Source organism: Rhagoletis zephyria, unplaced genomic scaffold (genome assembly GCF_001687245.7).
Source record: "Rhagoletis zephyria isolate East Lansing unplaced genomic scaffold, Rhagoletis_zephyria_1.1 Rzeph_scaffold_00174, whole genome shotgun sequence".
NCBI lineage: Eukaryota > Metazoa > Arthropoda > Insecta > Diptera > Tephritidae > Rhagoletis > Rhagoletis zephyria.
Genome location: NW_016157258.1, coordinates 336,732 through 361,886, shown reverse-complemented (window position 1 = coordinate 361,886; position 25,155 = coordinate 336,732). Strand labels below are relative to the sequence as shown.

General features: G+C 36.4%; 1 protein-coding gene across 1 annotated transcript in view; it reads left to right on the top strand.

The window, feature by feature from the left end:
- tinc (transmembrane protein tincar) overlaps positions 1 to 25,155 on the top strand; it is a 107,699-nt gene that overhangs the window by 52,001 nt on the left and 30,543 nt on the right. Inside the window, exon 4 of the mRNA XM_017608029.1 lies at positions 5,818 to 6,052. Within this exon, the coding sequence (XP_017463518.1) occupies positions 5,818 to 6,052 (235 nt within the window). The remainder of the gene's footprint in view (positions 1 to 5,817; positions 6,053 to 25,155) is intronic.

Sequence of the window (25,155 nt, the reverse complement as noted above, 5' to 3'; positions counted from 1 at the left end):
ATATGCATAAATAAGTCTCTTTAATTTGCAAGCTTTATGAATGAATCACTCTATGAATATTGCATACGGTTGTGCTCTGCACCTGTGAATACTAAAGTGCACATACATACACTCGAATCTGCTGAAAGCCTTCCCACAAATATGTGCCCATATGCATATATATACATATGTATATTTTTGCATTCATAAGCATGCTTATGCAATTACTCATACATATACATATATATACACATATATACATACTTATATCAAACATTGGTATGCTCTTTGTAAAAGTTTGTGCATTTTTTTTTACTTAGTAGGTTTGTGTGTGTTTTGTGCAGCCAAGTACACTTCAATTTGACGCATAAAAAGTGCAGAGCAACAAAATGCACAACTTTCTTTGTGTCACTCAATATTCAAGCGCTCGCGCAAAACTCACTCATTCTCGTACACAGACATACGCACATGCGATTTTTATATGTGTATGTATATAAGTCCATCACATGCAGTAGAAGCNCCTATGAATATTGCATACGGTTGTGCTCTGCACCTGTGAATACTAAAGTGCACATACATACACTCGAATCGGCTGAAAGCCTTCCCACAAATATGTGCTCATATGCATATACATATGTATGTATGTATATTTTTGCATTCATAAGCATGCTTATGCAATTACTCATACATATATATACACACATACATACATACATATATCAAACATTGGTATGCTCTTTGTAAAAGTTTGTGCATTTTTTTTTACTTAGTAGGTTTGTGTGTGTTTTGTGCAGCCAAGTACACTTCAATTTGACGCATAAAAAGTGCAGAGCAACAAAATGCACAACTTTCTTTGTGTCACTCAATATTCAAGCGCTCGCGCAAAACTCACTCATTCTCGTACACAGACATACGCACATGCGATTTTTATATGTGTATGTATAATAAGTCCTTCACATGCAGTAGAAGCGGCATTGGCGGCTGTTGGTCCACATATCGATGTTTCCCAGTAAAAGTATGTATGTAAGTAATAAGGCATTGGCTATCACAAACCAAACAGGTACTTTTAATATATGCCAAACTTTAAGCTGTTCTCTTTTACCCCGCCCTGGTTGTTCCGCATTGCACAATTTTTCAAGCCCCAATGCGCTCACTATAATACATTTACAACAACATTGGCACTACTACTTATCTTTGGACTATTTTTATTTTATTTTTTTATTTGCTATTTGTTGCATTTTTCTTGTTGTTGTTCTTACACTACTTTTGCGCTTCATAAAATATGAGTAGGTACCCACCCGCACAGGTGGTGCGTGCTGGTGGGTGGCGCAAAAGTGTGGCGGTTGGTTGCAAAGTTAACATGCGAGATGCATACATAGTACTTAGGACGACTAAATATGCGCATAATGTATGCTTGCTCTCTTTTAAGCACACACTAAAGTATTAAACATTTTATTTTTACTTCTAGTTTTTACCCTTTTTTCTGCTCTTTAAGTTTAGTTGGTTAGTTTGTTTGCATTTCGCTTTTCATCAAATAAAAAAAAAACTTTAGGCAAAACTAATATGTGGAAAGTAGTGCAAACATTTAATATTTAAAGGTGTGGTATGTGCTCGTGTGGAATAGCGGCTGTAAGCACAACTAAAATCCTTGATTATGAAACTTTAAATTAAGAGGAGAACTTTACTGGCTTTCTTCGCCTGTATCTAAGCCAGCTTAGTCCTGAATCGAATTTCAAATAACTTAAACCGCAACCAAATCCGTACTAAGTAAAGTCGTGTGAAATTGTGTGGGAAAATTTTCCTTCATACATACATACATACATATGTGCTTACATCGTAAAGCAAAAATAGATGGCTTTCGCAGCAGCGCACTTTTTTATGATGCATTTGTCTCTGAGCCTAAGTTGGCACTGTGCTTAAGAATGCTGGGGCTGTAAAGCCTAGTAGTATTCGCTTAAGCTTAGAACTCTCTGCGTGGTAGGGTGTAGGATTTATCAGTGATTTCGGATTCTTAAAGTCTATTTGCAACAACGATAACACCATAGTAAAATATGCACACAAAAAAAAATCAACATATTCGGGAAACTAGCGACCAATTATAGTAGACTTACGATTTAGTTTATCTCTTTGAAATAAGGACTTTTTAAAAGAACTTTATATAGATGGGTAACTCAGCGCTGAGCGGAGCTATTGAGCTGACTCCCAGTAGTGTGTCGTACTCTCAGACTCACTTCTAAAAAAAAATATGACTCAGTAACTCAATAAATATTCGCCACATAGTCGTTACTCAGAGTAAAGAATGAAAATAAAGTCGAGAAAATTGCGAAAAATTTAATAGTTGTGAAAATTTACAATTCGTTCAAGTTATTCCGCGCACTAGCTCTACAGCGCATACCAACTAATTTCCTCTCAACAGCACTGCAGTGCAAACCAACTGCACAGCGCTCATGAGCTCTACAGCACATACTTACCAACTATATTCCTTTTAACATCTATGCAATTTTGGGTGGCCCACTTAAGAAAACTTGACTCTATGCAATATTCATTATGCTGGATTTCCACTAAGCATTGAATTGTAAACATGATAAATGACAAAGTTGGGCATTAAAAAATAATCGTGAAATTTCGTTAAAAAAATAATCATTAACTTCATTTCTACATGGCATTTTTTTAAATGCCATACATTTTTTGTCATTTTATAGTACCGTATTGGTACCGTATACTCTTGATGAAGTGTCGCCACTTTATACCGCCAAGTACAAGTAACTAACTCAGTATTAGCTGGGTATATCTCCAGTCCACAGTTTTTTATTGACAAAGTAACTAATAATTCGCATTAGGAATTACTGTCCCATAGAAGCGGGACGAGGACTCATCCTGGTTGTAATCCTCTCTTTCAAATCATAACACTCTCTAGGGAGTAGTTGGTGGATGAGTCCAATCCGGCACTGGGTCTATTCGGAGAACAGTCATGGCTAATATCATTGCGCTTATGACTCGATGCGGAAATGGGTTCCCAAAATTCTTTCCAATTTTTTTAATAGAAATTATGAAAGGCATTCTGGTCCAAAGTCGCTTGGCTTAGTATGAAAATTAGTAAGGCGCTAGCTTGTCAGTAAAAATAATATAGTACCAGTGAAGAAGCCTTTGAAGTTGTTTCACTGCAGCCTCAAAACATATTTGAGTAATCAGACAAATGGAAACTATTTTCATTCAGATAATCGTTGACCTGTTTGGCCTTGCCTCATCGTACTTCTATTCCTCTTTGGTGGGGAATCGCTCCTGAACTGATTAGCGGACCAAACGAGTTCAGGGGCATATTCGAGGTAAGAGCAATCAAACTTTCCTTTGACTGTGAAGAACATCCATTAATGTCTTAACTGTATGAAGGAAGTCTGGTAGTGTTTTAAGCGTTTTGGTGGTTTTCATTTTAATTGCTCTAATTTTTAGTAGAAAAGTCAGCATCTCGAATTTGCAAGTTGGTCTCATTGTTTCAAATAACTATGTATTTCGTTAACTAGAATTGCTTACACTCCTACTATATTAATGCAACAATTTGTTTATGGTAGTATCTACCAACTAAGCTTTTTGAGACGTTTTTTTTTATTCTCTTAGTCACATATTTCTTGCATTCCATTTCTGTATATAAGTATAACTCAGCTTGCTCCTTCGCTTTATCGATTGCAGACTTATTAAACTTTCTCCTTCGTCGCCTTTGCTTTTGCTTGTAAAATTTCTTTGCGGTTGTTTCATAACCACTACTATGTTGTTCTGTTTTGCATTGGAATTCCAATTTCAATAAATGCAACGCATTCATTTCAACCTCATTCCTTTTCTCGGAATACTGAGTAGTACAAGGACATTGCTGCTTACCGTTTGGTATGCAAAACTCTGCTTCATTGCATTATTAAAAGCTATGCGTTAAAGAAAACACCGAACATCATGTATGTACACTTTGAAGAAAACAATTAGGCTTTTACAGAGAAAGTGTTGGCGACATGTACTTAGAAGAATGTACTATGTAGGTTGTTCTTATTGTTTTTAGTTTTTTTTCATTCAAGATGCATAGGCTATGTATGTATGTACCCAAAAGCTTCGTGCAAATATTTGAGTAGCGTTAAAGTGGTCGCAAGTGGAGGAAAAAGTCATGTTGGGGTTCGAGAAGGGAATGTAAAAATTCACATCAAACTTCTTCCAAGAACGGCGCAAATCAAACTAATCAGTTAAGTTGCATTTGGCGCTGAACCCATAAAATCAAGTGTCTTTCCTTTCAAACTGCAGCCAATTCTTTAAGTGCCATGGCTTATTCACGTCAAAATAGTTATTATTTATATGGCATGTTTCTCTTTTTTTATCAAAATAAGTTAATAACTAGCATAAAAATATTTCTAAATATCAGCTAATTCGGACAATTAATGCTGGTTTCCCAAATGCTCGACCCTTGCGCGACTTATCGACAGAAAACACGCATTAGAGTTATTTATTTTCATGCAAGTAATATACATACATATATCGCTAGCTTATAGTGAAAAGTTCCAAAGCCCACTTTTTAAGAAAATAATTATTCTTTTTTGACACTGTAGATATCATAAGCAAGAACAAAATACACGTAAATGGTGTTTAGCTGTAATGTTATCTACTACTCGTTTAATATGCCATTTAGTTAGAGCTGTACCTATAATTTGATCTATGAAAATCACACAATCCGGTCCCAAGGTATTACCATTTTAAGTTTGCTTTTCTTATTAAAAAAATTCAAACTCTAACATGGAAAATGTTACTCTTACGCCATGTAAAAGTACTATGCACGAGTACGGCCATGTACGATGTGGCGTATGAGTAACATTATTTTCTGCTACTATTTCATACAAAAAATTAGTTATGCACATTTTCATTTGACGTTTCACAACTTGTTTATTTATCCATCGATTTTCATCGTTATTAGCTCGATTTATTTGCAAAAGAACAGGCTTTAATTAATACAAATAAAAGAAAGTAGAAAACACTTGATATTATTTTTTAATTTTTTTCTTGCAAAAGTTTGGATTTTTTTTATAAAAATAAAAATCTCTGGGGGAAAATGGCCTGATCTGGAAAAATTCAGAAAGATGAAAAAGCGACATTTAACCCTTATTAGTCCTAAGGTTTAAAACTTAACCTTTTTAAATTTTGAATCCGATTTTTTCACTTTCCTTAGGTCCGAACAATCCAACTTTTTTTTTAGCTATAATGTTTTCTGCTAAAAAATAAAATTTTGTTTATCATTGAATTTTACATTCTAATTGAAATTTATACGTTAATTGTGAGCTTTAGGCCGGTTATTAAATAAAACCAAAATTTTAGTAGTTTATTTTAATTGAAATATTTTTTGGCTATTGTTACCAATTGGACCCAAGGGTCTCAAAGGACCCTATTCTCACATAACAGAGAAACTTTCAATTTTCAATGGGAGGAATAATTTGCCGTCGAAGCAATGTCGCTCAGTTCGCGGAACAAACACAGAGCAATGGAGCCAGCATTTCACAACGAACGGGAGTCAGCACAAAGAAGCGTGGACGATATTTTAGCCTCCTTACCTCCAGAACTACCTTGAGTTGCTAGAAAGCAAATATGGTACTCCTTAGCTGTTGCATTAACTCCTTCGGCTTTTGTCATTGCAACATAATTTTTATAACTTATGTACATGCACATACATACATAAATATATATGCATGTGTAAGCATGTATGTATGTATGTTTTTTATATACATGCATGTGTACATATATTCTCAATATCACTACCGCTGTGTACTATATGGTTTTAATTGCATATTCCTCCTTTTGTTTGTTTAATTTCAGGTTGGCAACTTGGCAAACGATGGCATTAAGTTGGCGACTGGCTCAAAGGAGCGACGCTGTTCCATGTCACCACATGACGGACTCGAGGAGGAGGCACGCGGTGGCACCTTACGCGCCCTATGGACGCATGGCGGTCCGACGGCCGCCTTTGTGCACATCGTGATTGCAATGTGTTTGCTGTTGCCGCGCTTGCTCTTGGAGGCTAGAATAATTGAAAACGGACTGCTGCCAAGAGGTAATTAAACAAAGAACAAACTACGGCTCAACGCCGGCCAAACCAAAGCAAACCACCAACGTAAGCCAAAAACGAAGTGTAAATGTTGACGCGCTGGCATTGGCTGGCGGTGGGCTGGATGGGCGATAGTCTTGGCTGATCTGGCGCTCTAGCATATACATACTTCAGGGATATATGTATGTATGCCTGTAGATATAAATATGTTTTTGTATAATCTGTGCGTATGTATGCGCGTGTTTACTGTCGGCGCTCCAACGTAAACACTGCGACTACATACGTATCTCTGTGTGTGTGTGATTTGAAAGCATACATTTACATTTGTCACATGTGTTGGTAGTCAACTTCGTGGCCATTTTGTTTGTTATCTCCCCCACTCGTTCGAGCAGCTAGTGCGGTCGGCCTGCTCATATGATGTTTGTCAACATAGTGGCCCCTGTGTTGATTGACTGGCTTTGGCCATGTGCGCTCGCTCGTGTGCATTCTGCCACCTTGGCGTTGATTGAGGTTTGACGGTGCAGTGGAAGCACAATAACACGGGAATTTCGATTGAGGAAATTAATATGGAGAGAAATTTTTTAACTCCAACAACAATCCGCTTCAAACGTTAACATTTAAATGCACAACGAGCTGTAAGCGACATTTTTTTCATAATTTTATTTTTGATGCATAGATGTATTTATAGTTGCACAAAAAAGCTCACGCACAAGCTTCTGCTCAACAACATAATTAACCAAAATTGAATAAAAAATGTGTTTCCCAAAAACAGGAAAACTTCGGCCGGCTGGTTGGTTTAATATGCGCAAATGCAATTAAGTTGGTGGTGGGTTTGGCAATTTTCAGAATCCGAGCTTATTCAACTTCATTAAGGTATTTATGTACATCAGTTGATTGACGTTTTCAATGTCATTTTGACGTTTTTAATTGCTTGCTGCCGTTAGGACGTTTTCTGGATAAAATGTTATCTTTCTCGACAAGGCCGTGCTTTCAAAAAGGAAATAATTCGAAAGAAAATTTTACTTCGAGATTCATTCTACAAATGGTATATTTACCAAGTACTTAGTTCAGCAGACGTTAAATGGAATATTATCGAAGAAAAATCACAAGAAATATCTTTCATTATTTCTGTCAGCCGAAAAAGTACTTTGCTTCTGCTGTAAATTTTCTTAAGAGCTGCAAACTGATTTAACAAATTTTGATAAAAGAAAATTTATATCAGGCATTTTTCGTTTTCCTTTAGAGATGCAAACAACCCTTTTAATGGAAATTCAACAATACACAGTATATTTTCTTTTTTGGATAGAAGGTGACCAGATTTTTGTGGCCAAAAATCGGGACATATCTAAAGCAGCGAATCTGAACATAAATTTTGTTTTTGGAATAAAAAGACATAACATCTTTTAATACGGTTTTATTAAAAAAAAAAAAAAGATAACTTACTATCTAAAAAAATATGTAAACCAAAATTTCCGTTTTTGTAGAACATTTCGATGGCTGAGTGGAAGATCGACCTATCTCGGCAGCCAGTTCGAAAACGCCCTATTTCAGCAAATTTTTCAACAACGCTCTATCTCAGAAAACTTTTCAAGAACGCCCTACTTCAGAATTCGTTGGTTAAATACAAAACCGCCATCAACAAAATCAAAACCGCGTATGGTGCATAAATTATTTTCTAGAGAGTAGAAAACACTTCATTTTTATAAAAAAAAAATCAAATTTCAACAATGAAAAAATCAAAAAATAGCAAATGTTTGCATTTTTTTAATTGCATTAAAGCCTGTGCTTTTGCCAAAAAATCAAGCTACTAACGATGAAAATCTATGGATAAATAAATGACTTTTGTATGCAATACGAGCAGGAAATAATGTTACTCATACGCCATATCATACTTGGTCGTACTCGTACATGGCGTATGAGTAACATTTTCCATGCAAACTTAAAATGCAAATATCTCAGGGAAAAATTACCTGTTCTAGAAAAATGGTGTACAGATCCCGAATATAAGACCAAAATATAAGTGCCTCCAGAATTTGACAAATGTCCAAAGCGGAAAGCTAATTTAAGGAAGTTGCTATTCTTTTGACTCTGCCAAATGTTTGTTCATTTTAATTTCTGAAGACAAAAGTATAAAAAAATATAAAAAACTGTATGTATTTGTGCTATGACCAATCCAACTGTAGAAAGGATTAAATTCATAAAGCGTATGCAAGTCCATTGACAGCGAATGAATATCAGCTGTGGCCACAGTGGCCAGCACTGCAAATTCAATCAATTGTTGGCAATTTAAATTTTTATTTCTCATTTGAATTCCCTCGCTTTGGCTTTTTATTTTGATATAGGTGTTGTTTGGTTCACCAACTGGTCGGAAATGATAATTTCTTTTTAATTAAAAATGCTTTTTTTCCAGTTAAGCGAATATTCGCTTTCCGGTCGATAATAATTGTATTTGTGCATTGTAGTTGTGGTTAGTGTTTAATTTGGTTTTTGCATTTTTATTGATATTAATGCAATTGCATTCACATATGTGTGCATTCCTACATATGTATGACACATTTTTATGACATCTCCTACATTTCCTGTTATGCAAGTGTAAATATGTATATGTTACACATGTAGAAAAATATTCGCACAGGCAAATTACATACATCATATGTGTACATAAGTGTATACAAGTATTTATCCTCCTTTTTACATTTATGTCATTCTTTCATCATCATTTCGATTTAACATTAATGCGACTGTTGCCAGATTGTTTTACGCATATCATTGCTATTCAAATAATACATTTTTTTTCCAACTCACACTTTTTTAATTTCTTTTTATGTTTGCTGCCCACAAATTCAATTTACTTGCTTTAAATGTAATTTTATCCAGTAATTTTTTGACAACGCCTACATAAATTTTTATAAATTTCAAAGCTTTCAATTGTATTGGCGGTTTTAATTTTTCCGCTTTTGCTTAGTTACCGAATAAAAAGCGCATCCAACGAAGTGAAAAATTGTGGTTTACTTTGATTGGCGAATTGCAAATTCGATTGTGTAATTGCTTATTATTCGCTCAGCTGCGATACGGTGGCGAGTAACAAAGACATGGTCTTCTACATGCATACATATGTATGTACATAGGATAGGTTAGAATGGTGCCATTTTGATGGCTTCATATGTTAGAACCACTCGGCGTGGTTGATAAAATTGAGTAAGGGGCTCTACTGTTTCCTGCTCGTTTTCGTCTCTGCAGCTTCTACAGAAGTTATTGTCGCCGATGCCCAGCCTTGTCGCATGGATACCAACTAAATAGTCAATGCCCAATAAGAGTGGCTGCGGGTCTTGCAACGTCAGATCTGGGTTTTCTGAATAGGTTGTGTGTTCTCTTAGGGTTGTACACGGGCCACATGAGTTCGGATATACGGAAGCCTGCCGCCGTGCGATTTAAGAAGATTGTGGCGAAATATGTCTATATATAAGGTTCAAATTGGGTTTGAGATTCGATCCTCGATCGAGACCAATGTGGAACTCTCTCTGGCTAATTTGTCTGCAACTTCGTTTCCGGGAATGTCGCGATGACCACGGACACAAACTAAGTCTAGATCGAGCTGATTACTTAATGAGTTTAAAAGCGTCTTACGCATCCTGATTAGTTTCGACCTTTTTGTAAAATACACCAAAGCCATAATGGTCGCCTGGCTATCTGAGAAATGGCTACGCGCTCGCTGCAACGTAAACCACTACGTTCCAAGGACGGCAGCTTTCAGCTGTAGCAAGTACTTCTGCCCGGAAAATACTTGAAAATTGGGCAGATAAATAGATCTCCTTAATCCCAGAAATTCAGAGTAAACGCCTGCTTCAACTCTGTGTTCTGTTTTGGAGCTATCGGTGTACACATGATGTATCCAGGCAGAGACATCAAGTTCCCCATCTCAGACGGCTCTCGACGGAAGAATAAGCCTGAAAGGCCTATGAAACTCTGCTTCTGGGCGTATTAAAGCAGTGGCCAATCGTTATTTCTTTTCATATACCCAGTTCTCTGCATCTTATAGGCGATAGTGAATTATATGAATGCATGTTGGCCTCTGAACTATCTAGGCATAGTTTACATGATTATACTAGTCCACCATACCAGAGAGACATAGCATAAGATCGGACATAGAACCGTTGAGTTCCCAAAAAGATTTTTTGAAAACACAAGCCATCGATATACCGATAGTATGGTCGATTTTTCCAACTTGAATTAGACCCTCTAAGAGTCTCCCAACCCTGAGGCAGTCAGGCAACCAGTCATGCGAAGTATTCACCCAGTTTCTGATGGTGACTTCTATGGCCGAGGGTAGGAATGCCTGGTCTGAGCCAACTCTGGCCAAATGGTCAGATGTCTCATTACCAATACTCCCCAGTGAGCTGGAACCCAGAGTAAAGCAAACTCGTTATGTTTATTTTATAATTTAATCCAGACTTGCTTTTCCGAACTAGTTTGGAAGTAGGTAGAGGGCTGGCCAATGCCTTAAGTGCAGCTTGGCTATCCCTGCAGACAAGGGTGATTCAGAAATTTTTGTTTTGTTCCTCGGGACTATGCTCAAAAGTTTCGTTTAGACGTCCGCGGCATCAACCAGCCTCCAAGGTTGTGGTACGTTGGCAAGTGCACAACTCAATAGTATATTTTATAGCATCTTCATTCGCCACAGTTCTGGCAACAAATCAGTTTTACCTGACACAGTGGTTCTCACGTACCCTCCCTCTCCACACGAGTAGAAGAAGGCGTAACCATCACCTGATTTCCAGGAAAGTGAGTCCCTAGAAGAACCGAGAGTGTCTCAACCTTAGGATCTGTTAGAGAGCCATAGGGCTTCTTGAGTGAACCCAGCTTTGAGGTTTGGTCATTTTTCCGAACTTTCACCAGCCTTGCCGTTTCACCCAAAAGTTTCAATCTTCGCAAAGCGAATTAGCCTTTTACTCTCTCTGATATGCTCTCGGTCCGACCGAGTATTTGTCATATAGGATGTTGGTACCACGTAACCCACTCACACTTAACTCGTACTTAATTACTGAGCAAACCCAGTGGCACTTATCCCAATTATTATCAGCGCCTTAAGACCCTTATTATACACTCTTTATACTAAATCCGAATCCATTAAGTTTATGAGTCAATAATCAAATTCCAGAAACACCACTTACCGACGTTTTGCGAAGATGCTAAGCAAGCGAACGAGTGAGTGGTCGTAGAAGAAAGAAAACATTTAAGTGCCCACTTCAGTCATTGGCGTAGCAATAAATAATTAATTTTGGCCCATTTTCTGTAGTTGAAACTGTAAAAGCAGCCATTGAGCATAAAATCTTTTAGAAGGCATAAAGCAGTTATGTGCCAACATTAGAAAGATACTATTCGTATAAAAGCAAAGCGCCTAAATGCTTATACACAACAATATATGCCCAGCCCTGCAGGAAATGTATCTAACTATAAAGTAACTTGAAGTTAATGAGGAAGGAACTAAAGGCAATTATTATCTGTATATTTTCTTTTAGGAAACCTAACTATATTTGTGTGGCGATGGCCGCAAAAAGTCATTTTTGGTGACAACTAATTTGGAACTAACTACTTCTGAATATCCATAAGAAAAATAATATTTTTAAAATTTTTTACATTTTTTAAAACATTTACACGCTTTTACTATGTTTCATATGTGTGTAATCAAATCTTGCAGTAAATTTTCAACCAACTTCCCGATGTTCTAGAGACTTGAAACATCAAACTTAGCACCTGATGACAATGCACTCTGAGTGATGAATTAATCCGTTAGATGGCGCAGGTGTCGGCATATATGAAAATCCCGTGTTTATAGTGCGATATGATTAATAATTTAAATGCATATTACCAACAGAAGAATCAATAACTCTACAAATATTTTGTCCGATAGGTGGCGCAGGAGTCGAGATATTTGGCAAATCCGTATTTCTTCCATACTTCGTCAAAATCGGTTTTCGCGGTTCAATAAATGACTATAAGTGACCATTAGGTCAAGGTACAGGGATGGTATTTCCAGGGATAGTATTCGAGAGTTTTAGGTTTAATTTAAGCCAAAGTGGAAGGTTCTAACACCTTCTATCAGCTTCTTAGATATTGCAAAATACGCGTTTTTTTTAACTTTGACCTAGTTTTTCTCAAAATCTTGAGCTAATGGATACTTTATACCTACGGATTCGTAATCAGCACAAAAACGTCTATCAAAAACAGCTTTAATATTTGCCGCAATAATTTTTTCCGCCATTTTGGTTCGCCTGTGTAATTTTTCCCTGCAGGGTAGGAATCATCTGAAAATCCAGCGCAGCAATTCACGTGAACGACTGTCGGCGCGGAAAATTAAGGCGTACTTGCTTAGTAGGTGAAATGTAAAGACCGGATTTACGCGGGTGGAAAAGCGCGTCGCTTTGTGTATACATCACAGCAAAGGCAACTTGTACAAATATAATAAAACTCTTATCATTATTCATGCTAAAGACTTAACGAGTTTGTTCACGCGCACATTTAACTTTTCCTTAGCTGTGTATGTATGTATGTATGTAGCTGTGACGTTCGCCGCCAATGATGCCTTGGCAATTTCCTTCAACGCTTAGCTAAGCGCTTACCTACCGCACATACTACTCGCATACCTACATTCATAGAATATTTTCTCAAGCACTCAGCATCCTCTTGGTTAGCCTGACAGCGCTTGGTCGTGCATATTTTTCCTTTTGTCGCCTTGCCATTCTATGCTCTTACTCCATTTTGTGCCTTTCCCATTTCAACATTTGGATCCTATACCTCCTTTTTGTTCGGGTTAATCTACAGCGATTTGGCGGTTTTTACAAGCCATTTGCCAACGCTGCCATTTTTGGCTAACCTCTTGACAGCTTAGATGTTTGTTTTTTTCTTTTATTTCATTTCTACTTTTGTTTGCTTTCTAACTGTACTTTAATTTCGTTCGCCGCACTTGTTTCATGTTCGTTGGATTGTTACGTTTTAGGTGGCGGCTCACCTAAATTTTTTTTCCCCCGAGTTTGATACTCTTTTTTTCCTTAACCGTTTCATAGCTTTGGTTTGGGTTGCTGTCAGCTCCATTTGTGATTTCATTTCTTTTTATTGTCTCTACATTTTTCTTTCGTACGTTCTTCTCCAAAAACCACTTCATCCCTTCGCATTTGATTTTAGGCCAGCAAATATCACCGCATTTCACTGCCGTAGAACGCTCTCTTCTTTTCTTGCGTTTGTTTTAACCCGCTCTATTTTCGTCTTTATTCGGGAAATTCTTACGCATGGAAAGGGCATGTAAGCTTAAATAAGGTGTTCCAATGCCAACTCTTGTTAATATCTATCAAAGTACGCATACACATCGTTTCACTTGAATAGGTAAACTTTTTTCATAAAGAACCCGCCATCACTGCACACCGATGATGGGTTCGAGTGAAGCCTTCACCATCATCTAGAGAGGAATGGGCGGGGTATACGTAGTATTTGGAACCATGAAAATTATTCATGGATGGTTCGCAGGTAAGTACAGGTACTTTGCGCGATGAACTCTCTATCAACCTCAAATTTAGATGCCTAGGCTAAAAGTGCACATCCAACTATATGCAATTCGAAAATTTATGAAGTTTCGAGTTTACTCCGGTCCGAACAGATCTCAGCACACCGATGCTGTGTCTGAGTGAATCCTTCACCACTTACGGCCCAATACAAGGACTAGTCGAGGTGTGGTACCTGGAACCCTAAAAGTTATTAAAGGAGTGATAGCGCTTGGATGGGAGGACAGATGGAAATGTCTTGTGTGAGGGACTCTCCTTCAACTTCATATTTAGGCTCCTGAAAACATTTTCTTTCCAAGCAGAGCATGGTGGAGGTAGTGGTAATTCTAATGGGTCGTTGTCTACCGTCTAAACCATACCAAAAGCCTGGACCAACCACAAAAACTACACGAAATTCGCAACCCGCAGTGACTGGATTCGGGGAAGTTATCTGACGGAACAAAGACAGAGTTGGAGATGAGTGAAGGGGTTTTTGATTCAGCAATTCACTCTGAAGCTATCCTTATGCCTGCCAAATCTTGCAACGGTTTTTCAATCGGAAATGTTTTCGCTTAAGGAGGCGACAAGGTATGTACTTAAAACACCTTACGAGATCCTCAGTTACCTAATGAGGTGAAAATTTAGATGCTATCCTATTCCTTGGTTAGGCGGCAACTTCTGGGTGACTGTAGGAGAGAATAGGCCTCAAGTTTTTGATAAATTAGAAATTACCATAAGTGCACATAGAAGCATACATGGGTATGAGACGTCAGATAATATAGCGCGTTGTGGCACTGGACGCGGTAGACATGAGCCTCGCTTAGGGAAATCAAAAGAAAAATTTACTAAAATAGCCACTTCAGAGCAAAGCAGAGGTGGAGTTGTATTGGATCGTAGAAGATTCCCGGACAGACCTGGAATACCTTTGACCGTCATAAAATCACAGCTTTGTTAGGAAAGAGTAAGTAAAGTAAAAGGTCAGGGCAAATCTTTTCACAGGCACTACCGCAACTGTGAGGCTCCGGGCTTAAAGGGGCCAGTTGGGCAAGTTTGCCGTATCTCGGGGATTTGCTATTGGTTGCATAGGGGTAAAATATATTAGAAATGATGTTTCTAAATTTTTTAAATCTATCGTGGACCGGGTTCTGTAATTGGGTCCTACCGCATTAGATAAGTATTTGTGTAGCTCTAACCACTTACTCAATAGTTTCTCGGCGGTATGTATGTACATTAAATTGTAGCGGAAAAAAAATTCACCGTACACCCCTGGGTCTAATGTATTTTTGCAAGGTAATTTCGAAAATACATGTACGTATATGTATATTTTTTTATTGCTGAACATGGGTTTCGCCTTTTAACATTTTTCATCATACTTTCGGTATTTAAAGTCGGATATTATGGTAAGGTATATCGATGTCCTTGTCTCGAGGAGATATTTTTTTTTGTTCCAAAGTTCGTAGAGCTGAAGTATCCCGTTCTAGTACTTACCCACTAGATCTCGGGTTTTGTCACCCTTACGTAACACCCTAATGTCATTTAATTAAAGCTTGCCAAAAAGCAAATCAAAAAAAATAACAACCGAAATTTCCTCGCAAAAATACCTTAGATTCAGCGGTTTACATATAAATACATACATACATATAAATGCTACACATACAAATGTACCTATTATTTTGAGCAGCAGTGTAGGTACATCCCACATCTCATTTTTCCCATTTATCGCGCCCGTCTCCTGGCTCTTCTTAGCGTTGTTTTGCATTGCGTTATTTTTCTACTCAACTCACTTAAGTGCATTCTAAGTTGTACTCAACACGCACTCAACTCGAGTCGACAGCATTTGTGTAACTAAATTATTTTATGCGCGTGCTTAGATAAGCAACTTATCCTTTTTTCCTTAACCTTTTTATTCAACTTTTTCTCAAAGTGTGTGTGTGTGTGTGTGGCATTTTTCTGTCAGGTCGCACATTTTGTTTTGTTTGCTTGCTTGGCGTTTCTTTTGCGAATAGCTAATGTTGCTGTAATCGTCTTTTCATTACCCTTTCTACCACTGACGTTTGTTTAGGTTCTNTGTTTTGTTTGCTTGCTTGGCGTTTCTTTTGCGAATAGCTAATATTGCTGTAATCGTCTTTTCATTACCCTTTCTACCACTGACGTTTGTTTAGGTTCTTGTGAGCTCTTGCGTTTTCCTTTTTGAATTAGCGCCTTTTTATTACAATTAAAATTACATCATTTTAATTCATACTTAAGAGTTTTTACTTAAGCGCTCGTATTTTTCGCCCGCTTGCTTATGTATGTATTAGTAAGTTTGCCTTAAATAACTGAGAACATTATAATCAGCAATTTTATCTGCATATCTTGCTTTGTGACTATAATTAAAAGAAATTACAAACAATTATCGGCTTTTGTATAAATCCTTAATAGATGTGGTAATTTCTGGGTTCTGGCCAAAATAAGAGGAATAACTTTGGTAATATTAAAATATCTATTCTAAGAAATTGGGCAAATGAGTGTTGACGTAATAAATATAATTTATTTGAATTTGCAAAGTTGTATTTAACTGTAATTGTATAAAGCCTATATTTAAAATATGTAAATTAAAAACTTTTTTATGGACTTGCAATGAAAAATCTATTTGTGTATGTATAAAAGATACTTTCCCTTGAGATTTCATTCAATTAACTCAAAGTCAAAGTCTCTGATATCCAGGCCCATCGTGAGGAGGGGGAAAGGGGTGAACCGTCCCGGGTCCGGCCTTTTTAAGGGGCCTGCAATAGCAGAACCATAACTTTTTATTATTTGTTTACAATGTAATTGCTCCTCCGTTATAGGCTTTTATTTTAACCGATTCGCGCTGTTTGCTTCTGACGCAAAAGTGTGATTTTTCAGTCCGAAGCCCAAGTTTGCTCCCCTCTGATATCTATATATTAATGTTAGTGTTAATATATAGACATTAGAGGCCTTGGATAAATTTTGTCCGCCTTCGTTAGGTGGTTCTACCGAACCAATTATGAAACTAAAAGCCCAATATGAAAGGTATTTTTCTGTAGATTATGAGAGTTTTTATGCTTCGGAATTGCTTGGTTTTTAGAATTTTTTTTTGTGCTTCGAAGACGTTAACCAACTAAGACCAAGCACGCATACGTGAACGAGACAGTTACGAAGACGAATACGACCACGAAGACTAATACGAATACGAAAGCGAATATGAAGGCGAAGACGACTGCGACTGCGACTGCAGAAACAAATACAAAGGCCAATACGAATACGGAGACCAAGCGAAAAGCGAATACGAATACGAATACAGACAAATACGAAGACGAATACGAGTATGCTTATGAAACCGAGGATGGAAATGCAGAAAATAATAGTGATCGAAAACGAAGATGGAGATGACTACGAATACAAAGACAAATTTGAAGACTAAAGGCCAATCTAGATAGATCTTTCGCGTTACGTGCGCTTTCGCCACGTTTTGATAGCAGCGCGTGTAATACTGGCACTTGCTACGATGAAGGCTTGGCAGCAAATGCTTTGCCCCGTAAATTAACATAATAGCGACAGATAAATTGATATTTCACATCAATAATTGCATGAGAAACGATTTTTCTTGCCCGCCTTTGATTAAAAAAGGAAAAAAAATTCCCACAGTTTTAATTAGTAAAAAAGTTGATAGTTTGCCATATTCCTGCTTTCATAGTCAGCTGCTGAAGCGACACGTGGACGGGCCTTAATGGTGTATGCCAACCTATGAAGTTATGAATCCTCTTTCCTGGCAGGAAAATCTGTCACTTCATTGCCCACGTCGCCACTGTGACCCGGTACCCAAATTAGCAAAATTTGTTTCCTGCATTCGATAAGTATTAAAAGTTTAAGACAAGTCGTTACTTTTGGGTTCTTCCGACCATCTTTTGTTTGCCTTCTGCTCAAAGTAGAGTTGACGTCAGACAGGGAGCTTCCTTCCCTCGCAAGCTTATCCTTGTATGTATGTATTTATTTGTACCCTGGCACTCACACAATTTGGGCAGTTGACTTTGAAGCTATCTTATTGACGACTTTGATACACTCTATCGCAATTTTGAGGAAGTTTCACAGCATTCCACTGACTTAAAAGCAACTTGACTATCACAGTATATGGTTACTGAAAGCAGATTAAAAGAAGATAATAATAAGCCATAGTTCAGTTTCCTGTATGTCCGCAAACTGCTTGGAAGACACGACAGTGGCATGGTAAGGTAACAGCAGGCTAATGAGAGATCTCTCAAGTGCCTCCCACTCCCTATCCTTAGATTTATTTGGGGGCGTTTTGTAGACGTAGAGGGCGGTAATGGCCTTGCAGGCACCCTCCTCTGCGTTACTTTGCCAAGTTAGATTCAGGTTCAAAATGACGAACAATTATTTCATTTCCTTTGAGAGCGACAAGGTTACGTCTTGGGAAATTGGTTTTCCTAGTAAAGAGAACCGTGACATTTTTTCCGGGTAGACATTCAGTCCATATGCTTTCGGCCAAGTGCCCACAATACTCAAGATGTTATGCAGCAGTTCGCCCAGCGCTTGTGGTTGTTGACTAATTGTGGTGCAACTTTTGCCCTGTAAGCGCATGACTAAGGTGTTTACCGTTAGATTCCAGCGAAGTGGGCAAAGTACATCTCCTTAGGGATTGCTTCTTATCGGAAAAGGATTTAGGTAAAGGGCAGCCAGGGAAGTGTGTATCAACCAGAATCTTTAGCATTTCGTCTACTCGCCATTTGGCTTCCGAATGTAATTGGGAGAAAAGGGACACTCTCTATTTCCAAACGTTTCTCAATATTGTCATGGAAATTTTTTCATGAGTATCTTTAGCTTCATTGTTGTTTTTTACTGCAAAATTTCTATTCGTACCTCGTCTTTGTAGAAATAAGTCCTTTTGACTTAATTTTTCCCAGACATAAAAGAATCACGTAATTGGCCTGTTTGCCTATTTTCTTTTGGTCAATTCCTTGGATGATTTATTATTATTTTGTTATTATTGTTCATACACATCTTCCAAAGTATCAATCAACTGCTTAGGAATTTCCTAAATTTTTTCTCAGTTTTACATAATGACACACTTCATGTACAAATCTACGAGAAACAGCAAATCTCAAAAGTAGGGAATTAAAACAAATTGAATATTTCCACTTGTCGTANCCAAAGTAGCAATCAACTGCTTAGGAATTTCCTAAATTTTTTCTCAGTTTTACATAATGACACACTTCATGTACAAATCTACGAGAAACAGCGAATCTCAAAAGTAGGGAATTAAAACAAATTGAATATTTCCACTTGTCGTACGGAGGAGCGCAGAGCACAGCAACACTTGAAACAAGCTGCCACTCAAAGTTAACGGCTAAATTTACCAACAATATCGAAGGCAAGAATCTTGCTGCTGCTGAGATGATTGCTGTGTTGAGTTGGAAGCATTCGAGTGAGAGCAGCAGCACAGTTGTAGAGGATTTGCGCGCAATTTACAATTGAAACGGTAGATATCAAAAAGAAAATGAAGTAAAAATGAGATTAAAAATAAAAAAATAAAAGAAAATTTATGGCTGGGCAACGTGGGCGGCATTTTAAATCATAAAAATCTGAGATGTGTTGAGCACAAAATAACAGCGTAAAAAGCAACGGAAACACAACTTGATTTTACCAAGAAAAATGCAGCAGTGCGCCGCATGTCGACCACTGCCACTGCCTTGCCCGGCTGGTCAGGGCGGTCATAAGCGCGCTCAGTCATAAGAATCAACGAACTGTTTATGAGAGAAATGTGTACTACTTATATGTATGTGTATATTTTCTATTGTACATATGTATTGATTTAAATCGATGGCTGCAGTTGGATGTCAGCGAAAAGGAAAACGGAAGCTAAGATAGCGGAAAAAGTAAGCGAAAATTGCAAAAACGTTACAGATTCACAAGTCAGTAAGTACATATGTATGTAGCTACTAATGTGTGTAATGTACTACAAGAAAAATTTTAAAAATAAAAAGAAAAAAACGTATGACAAAGGAAAAAGTGTCAGATAATAGAAGGCAGTGAACAGGCAAAATTGATCAATAAGCAGAGTTAAACACAATCTGTACAAAACTCTATACGAGTCGAGGAAAAAGAGTGCATATGCCATGCTGGTCACGCTGAGATATTACAAAAGCAGCGGCTTGCTGGAACATGGTTGGCATCACAAGCAGTATTGTACTGAAATGCATATACATACATGTATAGTTTATGTTCGAAAGAACAGAAGAAAATATGATGTAAAAAACGAGCAAAGTAAAAGCGCTGCATATTGAGGTAGTCCAACTCCATGGAAATACGTGCATATGTATGTTTGTACATTAGGCATATGACTTTTTTGTTAATTAACTATACATATTACATATGAGAAGAGGACGAGGAGTGATGGAAAACCAATAAAAAGAAATAAAAAAAATTGTACTGAAAAAAATATATGTATGTATATATATATGTATATATCTGGCCATAATTTTGAAAGTTCTCTAATTCACTTCATACCTCTTGCGCATAAATGATCTATAACTTTGAACTGAATGCAGCTGTAAATCATTCTCTCATCATAGACTAATGACAAAACCCGTCACCTTTGGTTGCTGAAATTCACCGATTAGCCAACGCGTTCAAGTGCAGGTAAGTACTCTTTTAAGCACAAAAGGTATGAAGTGGCTTAGAACACTTTCAAAATTATGGTTACATATATGGAACATTCCTTGTGCATCGAATTATGACAGCGATGAAAAATTAGTTAAAACTTTTTTTCTAGTGTTGCCAGATCATTTTAGAGCCGGCTTTTGGTCATTTATGCTTTACGAGCGGCTTTGCTATAGCTTTCAAAAAGGTTTCTTTGGTAAATTTCCGCCGATTTTAAGATCCCTTGTTCGTAAAAAAAAGTCGTAAAAGAAAATTTAGATAAAAAGGTTTTTTCTTAACAGCGGTCGCCCCTCGGCATGAAAAACAGCTTCTCGTAAAAATACAACACCCGTTTGGAGTCGGCGTAAAACTGTAGGTCCCTCCCCTTTGTGTGACAACATCAAGGCGCACACCACAAATTGGAGGAGAAGCTCGGCCAAACACTACCATATGTGTAAGCGCCAATCTATTATTATTATTATTATGTAAGAATACAAAGACAAATTATTTATTAGAAGCATTGTCTTTTACACACTGAAAAAAGTAATAAAAACTCTCAAAAAAGCAAAATCGCTACTGCGAAATAATGGTTTGAAAAACCGCATAAATTCAAATCCGCATAGAAAGAGACCTAAGTGTAATTTTTTTTTCTTGAATTGTGCATAAAAACTTTAAACTTCATTTTCATACAAAGTGAACAAAAAATTTTATCACTTAAAATATTGCGAACATTGTAAAAAATAAATGTGTGCTATTTAAAGTAGTAAATGTTTTTTCTTGCTCGGGAGTTCTTACAGGAACTTTTTGTAAGAAATTTTAGCAAAAAAGTAATTTTTCACGCAGGTATATTTAATTTATAAATGCCATATGCCTAATGTATGTACATATCTACACTCCCATGCAGTTGAATAGTATTTTTTTAATTTAATTTTCATTATTTTTCAACTAAAATATTTTTCAATTAAAAACAGTTCACTCTCTAACAAAAACTATATAACGCAATTTTCAAAAATTTTAACATTTTTTTGAGTATGCAGTTTTGAATTTTAGTAGTACAAGTTTGAAGTAGCCACAAATTAACATTAATTTTTGACAATTCATGCGGACTCAATTTTGTGAGAAAAAGGTTGGAATTTTTTATGAACATTTTATGTATTCAAAAATAACCCAGAAAGAAATCGAAAAATCATTGTAGTAACTATTCAAGTGCATGGGAGTGTATGTCCACATTGAGAAAGTCCACATTAAAAACAAGCTGCAGCATTTTAAGTCTGAACAGCCAGTGACTGCTACAATCGACACAACAGACAACGGTTAATGGCTTTAAACAAAAAACAGAAATACAAAAAAAACAAGTCCATTGTACACTTACACATGGAAACAAAAGCACACCAACATACGAGTGCACACACATATACACACGTATGTAAGTTTGCTGGTATCTTAAAATTTTTAAATGGAATGAAATTGTGAAAAAGTGGAGTTAAAACTACTTAACGCCGAACATAGCATGTTGGTACATAGCGCCGCTCGAGAAGCTGGATAATATGACAAGCAACGCCTGGCTGCCACCCACAACTTCATCGAACACACTCTAATAGCATTGAATGAAAGTGGCAACGCTGATAATTGGCAGTCATTCCAGTGCTGCTCTGCTGCACGACGACACGCCACACATTGCATCGTTGCTTCCGCCGCTGGCACAGCGCTCATAGTGGAGCTTATTGCGGCTTAGAGCTTCGCATTACAAACAGAATGTGAGTGCAACATGCCATTTTTAATTCACAACAAATGGCGAGGTTGTGGAATAAATGGTAGAAGGCGAAAAGTAAAACAAAAAAAAAAAAAACTTAAGAAGCAGCCAAGAGAAAATACGCAGTGAGCATATCGGCAACCTCGTTTATCACTTCTGTGGGTGGGTGGGTACGCTTCGTTTGGCCCAAGCTCAGTTGGTTGGCCACTGGCTTGTCAGCGGCAGCTGAGCTCACTGTTGTTCGCTTTATTATGGTTGCTATCAGTGTCGTCATCATTGCCAACCAACACACGATAATGCTCATCGACATCTCCGATGTCTAGCTACATACTCATGTATTTAAAATTTAATACATTGTGGGCTGTCCAAAGTTTTCTTCAGTGTGAATGCCATGTTTGCAAAAGGTGTTATCGTGCAAATTTCTTCTCAAAATTTAAGTGTGATTGCTGCTTTAAAAACTTGACGATTAACGTTGAAAAATGTGGTTAATCTGTGGAACTATTCGAATATCTGTTCGGATATTCGTAGGTACAGATAAAATTCGGATATCCGGTTAATGTCCGTTGATTTGACTATTCAAATATTCGAGTATCCGGTTATTCGGGTATTGAAATATTCGGATTTTTTAATAAGAGATTCGAATAATCGATATCTGGGTTATACGAATATTAACAGAATCAAATGTGGAACGAATTTCCGTTATACCTTGTAAAATTGTGCTTCGGAACCCAACGAGTTTCGGCGTTGTGTACCAGCTACCAATTTGGTTCTATTATTTTTGGTAGAACAGTTGCTTTTCGACTGCCCCACCGCATCAGTTAAGCTGACTTACTAGTATTTTATTTATTTGAGCATTCAGTTTGTTGAGGAAGCGTGAATTCCTGAAAATTTATGAAAGGCAAAAACGATTTGCACTTAACAAAATATGATTTAATTTTTTTTTTTTTTTTTTGTTCATCTGTAAAATAACTTCTGTGCACAAAAAAAGCCTGAGTTAAAGTTGACTTAATACATTAATATTAACACACTTCCCCGGTATGTAAATCATGTTATACTGCATTTGCATATATGTGCGTATGTACATTAAGGTGCATCACCAAAAAAAAGTTGCGGTTTTCGCCGCGGTTAAAAATGTAATCATATTTTAAGACTTCTGCAAAATATTTCAGAAAATGTTGAAGATTTATGTGAGCTAGACCGATTTGAAATTATCTCATTATTTTAATTAATAATCGTTAATAAAATTTTAAAAAATTTGTATGCAGATCATCTGTGGTGATTTTAGAAAAAATATTTTTAAAAACTAATTTTATTTATAAAAAAAAGTCGAATTTTTTAGTTATTTCCAAATGAGCGCAGCTCAGGTAAATATTATAATTTTTCCGAAATATCTTGGCGGAAGTCTTAAAATAAAATAAAATTTCTTATTCCGTCGGAAAAACGGTAAAATTTTCTTGCACCTTAATATATGTACATACAATACATACCTACCTACATGTATGCGTTTATATTTATATAGATATTTTTGCATTTGCACATTCCTTGTTCATCAATATTTTTATATACCATAATAGTATGCATATCTGGGATCATAAAACAAAGAAAAACTCATAAAATGATAAAGCATAAAAAATGCGCGAACGATATAAAAAAGTGTTGATGGCATTTCGATGTAAATCATTTATGATTCCTTTTAAAATATGTTTTTTAACGACCAGCAAGGGCAGCGCAAAAATATTGAAATAAAATTTCTGATTTATGATTTTTTTTCTTTATTCAGTAGACATGAGCACGAATGCAATTCGAAAAGAAACAGATTAACTAGCTAATATATGTATTTAAAAATTTTCTTTAAAAGCTATTTCAATGCAATAAGAATTTCTTTCATAAATGAGGCAAGAGGTAAAATCTCATGAATCTGAATGGGAATGATTTGCCATAAAAATAAAAATATTAAATTCTAGCTTTTGAAGTCGGTGGTGTTTTCTGCTTAGAATATACTTGTTGCGTTTAATATTTTATATTTTAACGGAAAATACATATATACTTAGTTATCCATATCTTCATATTTCGTAAAAGGTGTGAATAAGTTAACTAAAATCTTCTTAAATCTCTCTCCTCTGAAATTGTGATACGCTTTTTTTTTAAATTAACTGATGAACTCAATGAGTTTGATTGCTCAAACACATGGCAACCCTCCTAAATAAAGGTCAGAAATACAGAGTTTCCAAACCCATTTCGTTTGATACCCACACTTTAATAATTCTGTTAACTTATTAAACTTTTTAAACAGACGGCAACCCTCTTGAAACCTCTCAAAAAAATTATAAGTGCTCAAACTAAATATTTCTTAACACGCTTTCGTTTGGCACCCATATTTCATATAACCTGTGTAAAAGTTAACTAAGTTCGACTTTTCTAACAGGTGGCAACCCTCTTCAAAAGTATTTTAAAGCTAAAACTTCGTTAACTCTCCTGCGTCTGACATTGCGATACATATTTTAATTAACTAATGAATTAAGTTGAATTTGAATTTTTAAACATGCGGCAGCCCCGCTAAATATAGTTCAAAAATAAAGATTTTCTCAACCCCCCTTCGATTGATACCCATATTTTAATAACTCATTTAACTTATTAAATATTTTGAATTTATTTTTTAACAAATGGCAACTTTCGTCCAACACCTCAAAAATTTTATTAGTGTTCAAACTAAGGATTTCTTAACACTCTTTTGTTTGACGTCCATATTTTGATATTTCATATGTTTAAGTTAACTAAATTCGACATTTCAAGCAGGTGGCAACACTCTTCAAAAGATTTTCAAACTAAATACTTCCTTCTGAAATCACTTTCGTTAGGCATCGATTTACTATTACCTATGTCTCTCACCTAATTTCCTTAAATCAAGTTGAATTTGATATTTTAAACAGGTTGCAACTCTCTTATAGTTAAGTTAAAAAATAAAGCTTTTGAAACCCATTTCGATTGACACACATTTTGTAACCGTTGATTTAATTTTTTAAATAATTTGAATTTAATTATTTATTAGGTGCCAGCTCTTTTCGAAAAAGTAAATTTTATTGCACATCTGCAGTGCAAGTTTTTAAATTTGACATCTAATTTTTTGAAAATCGAGCAAATGGTGCAGATCTTACGTTCTGGAC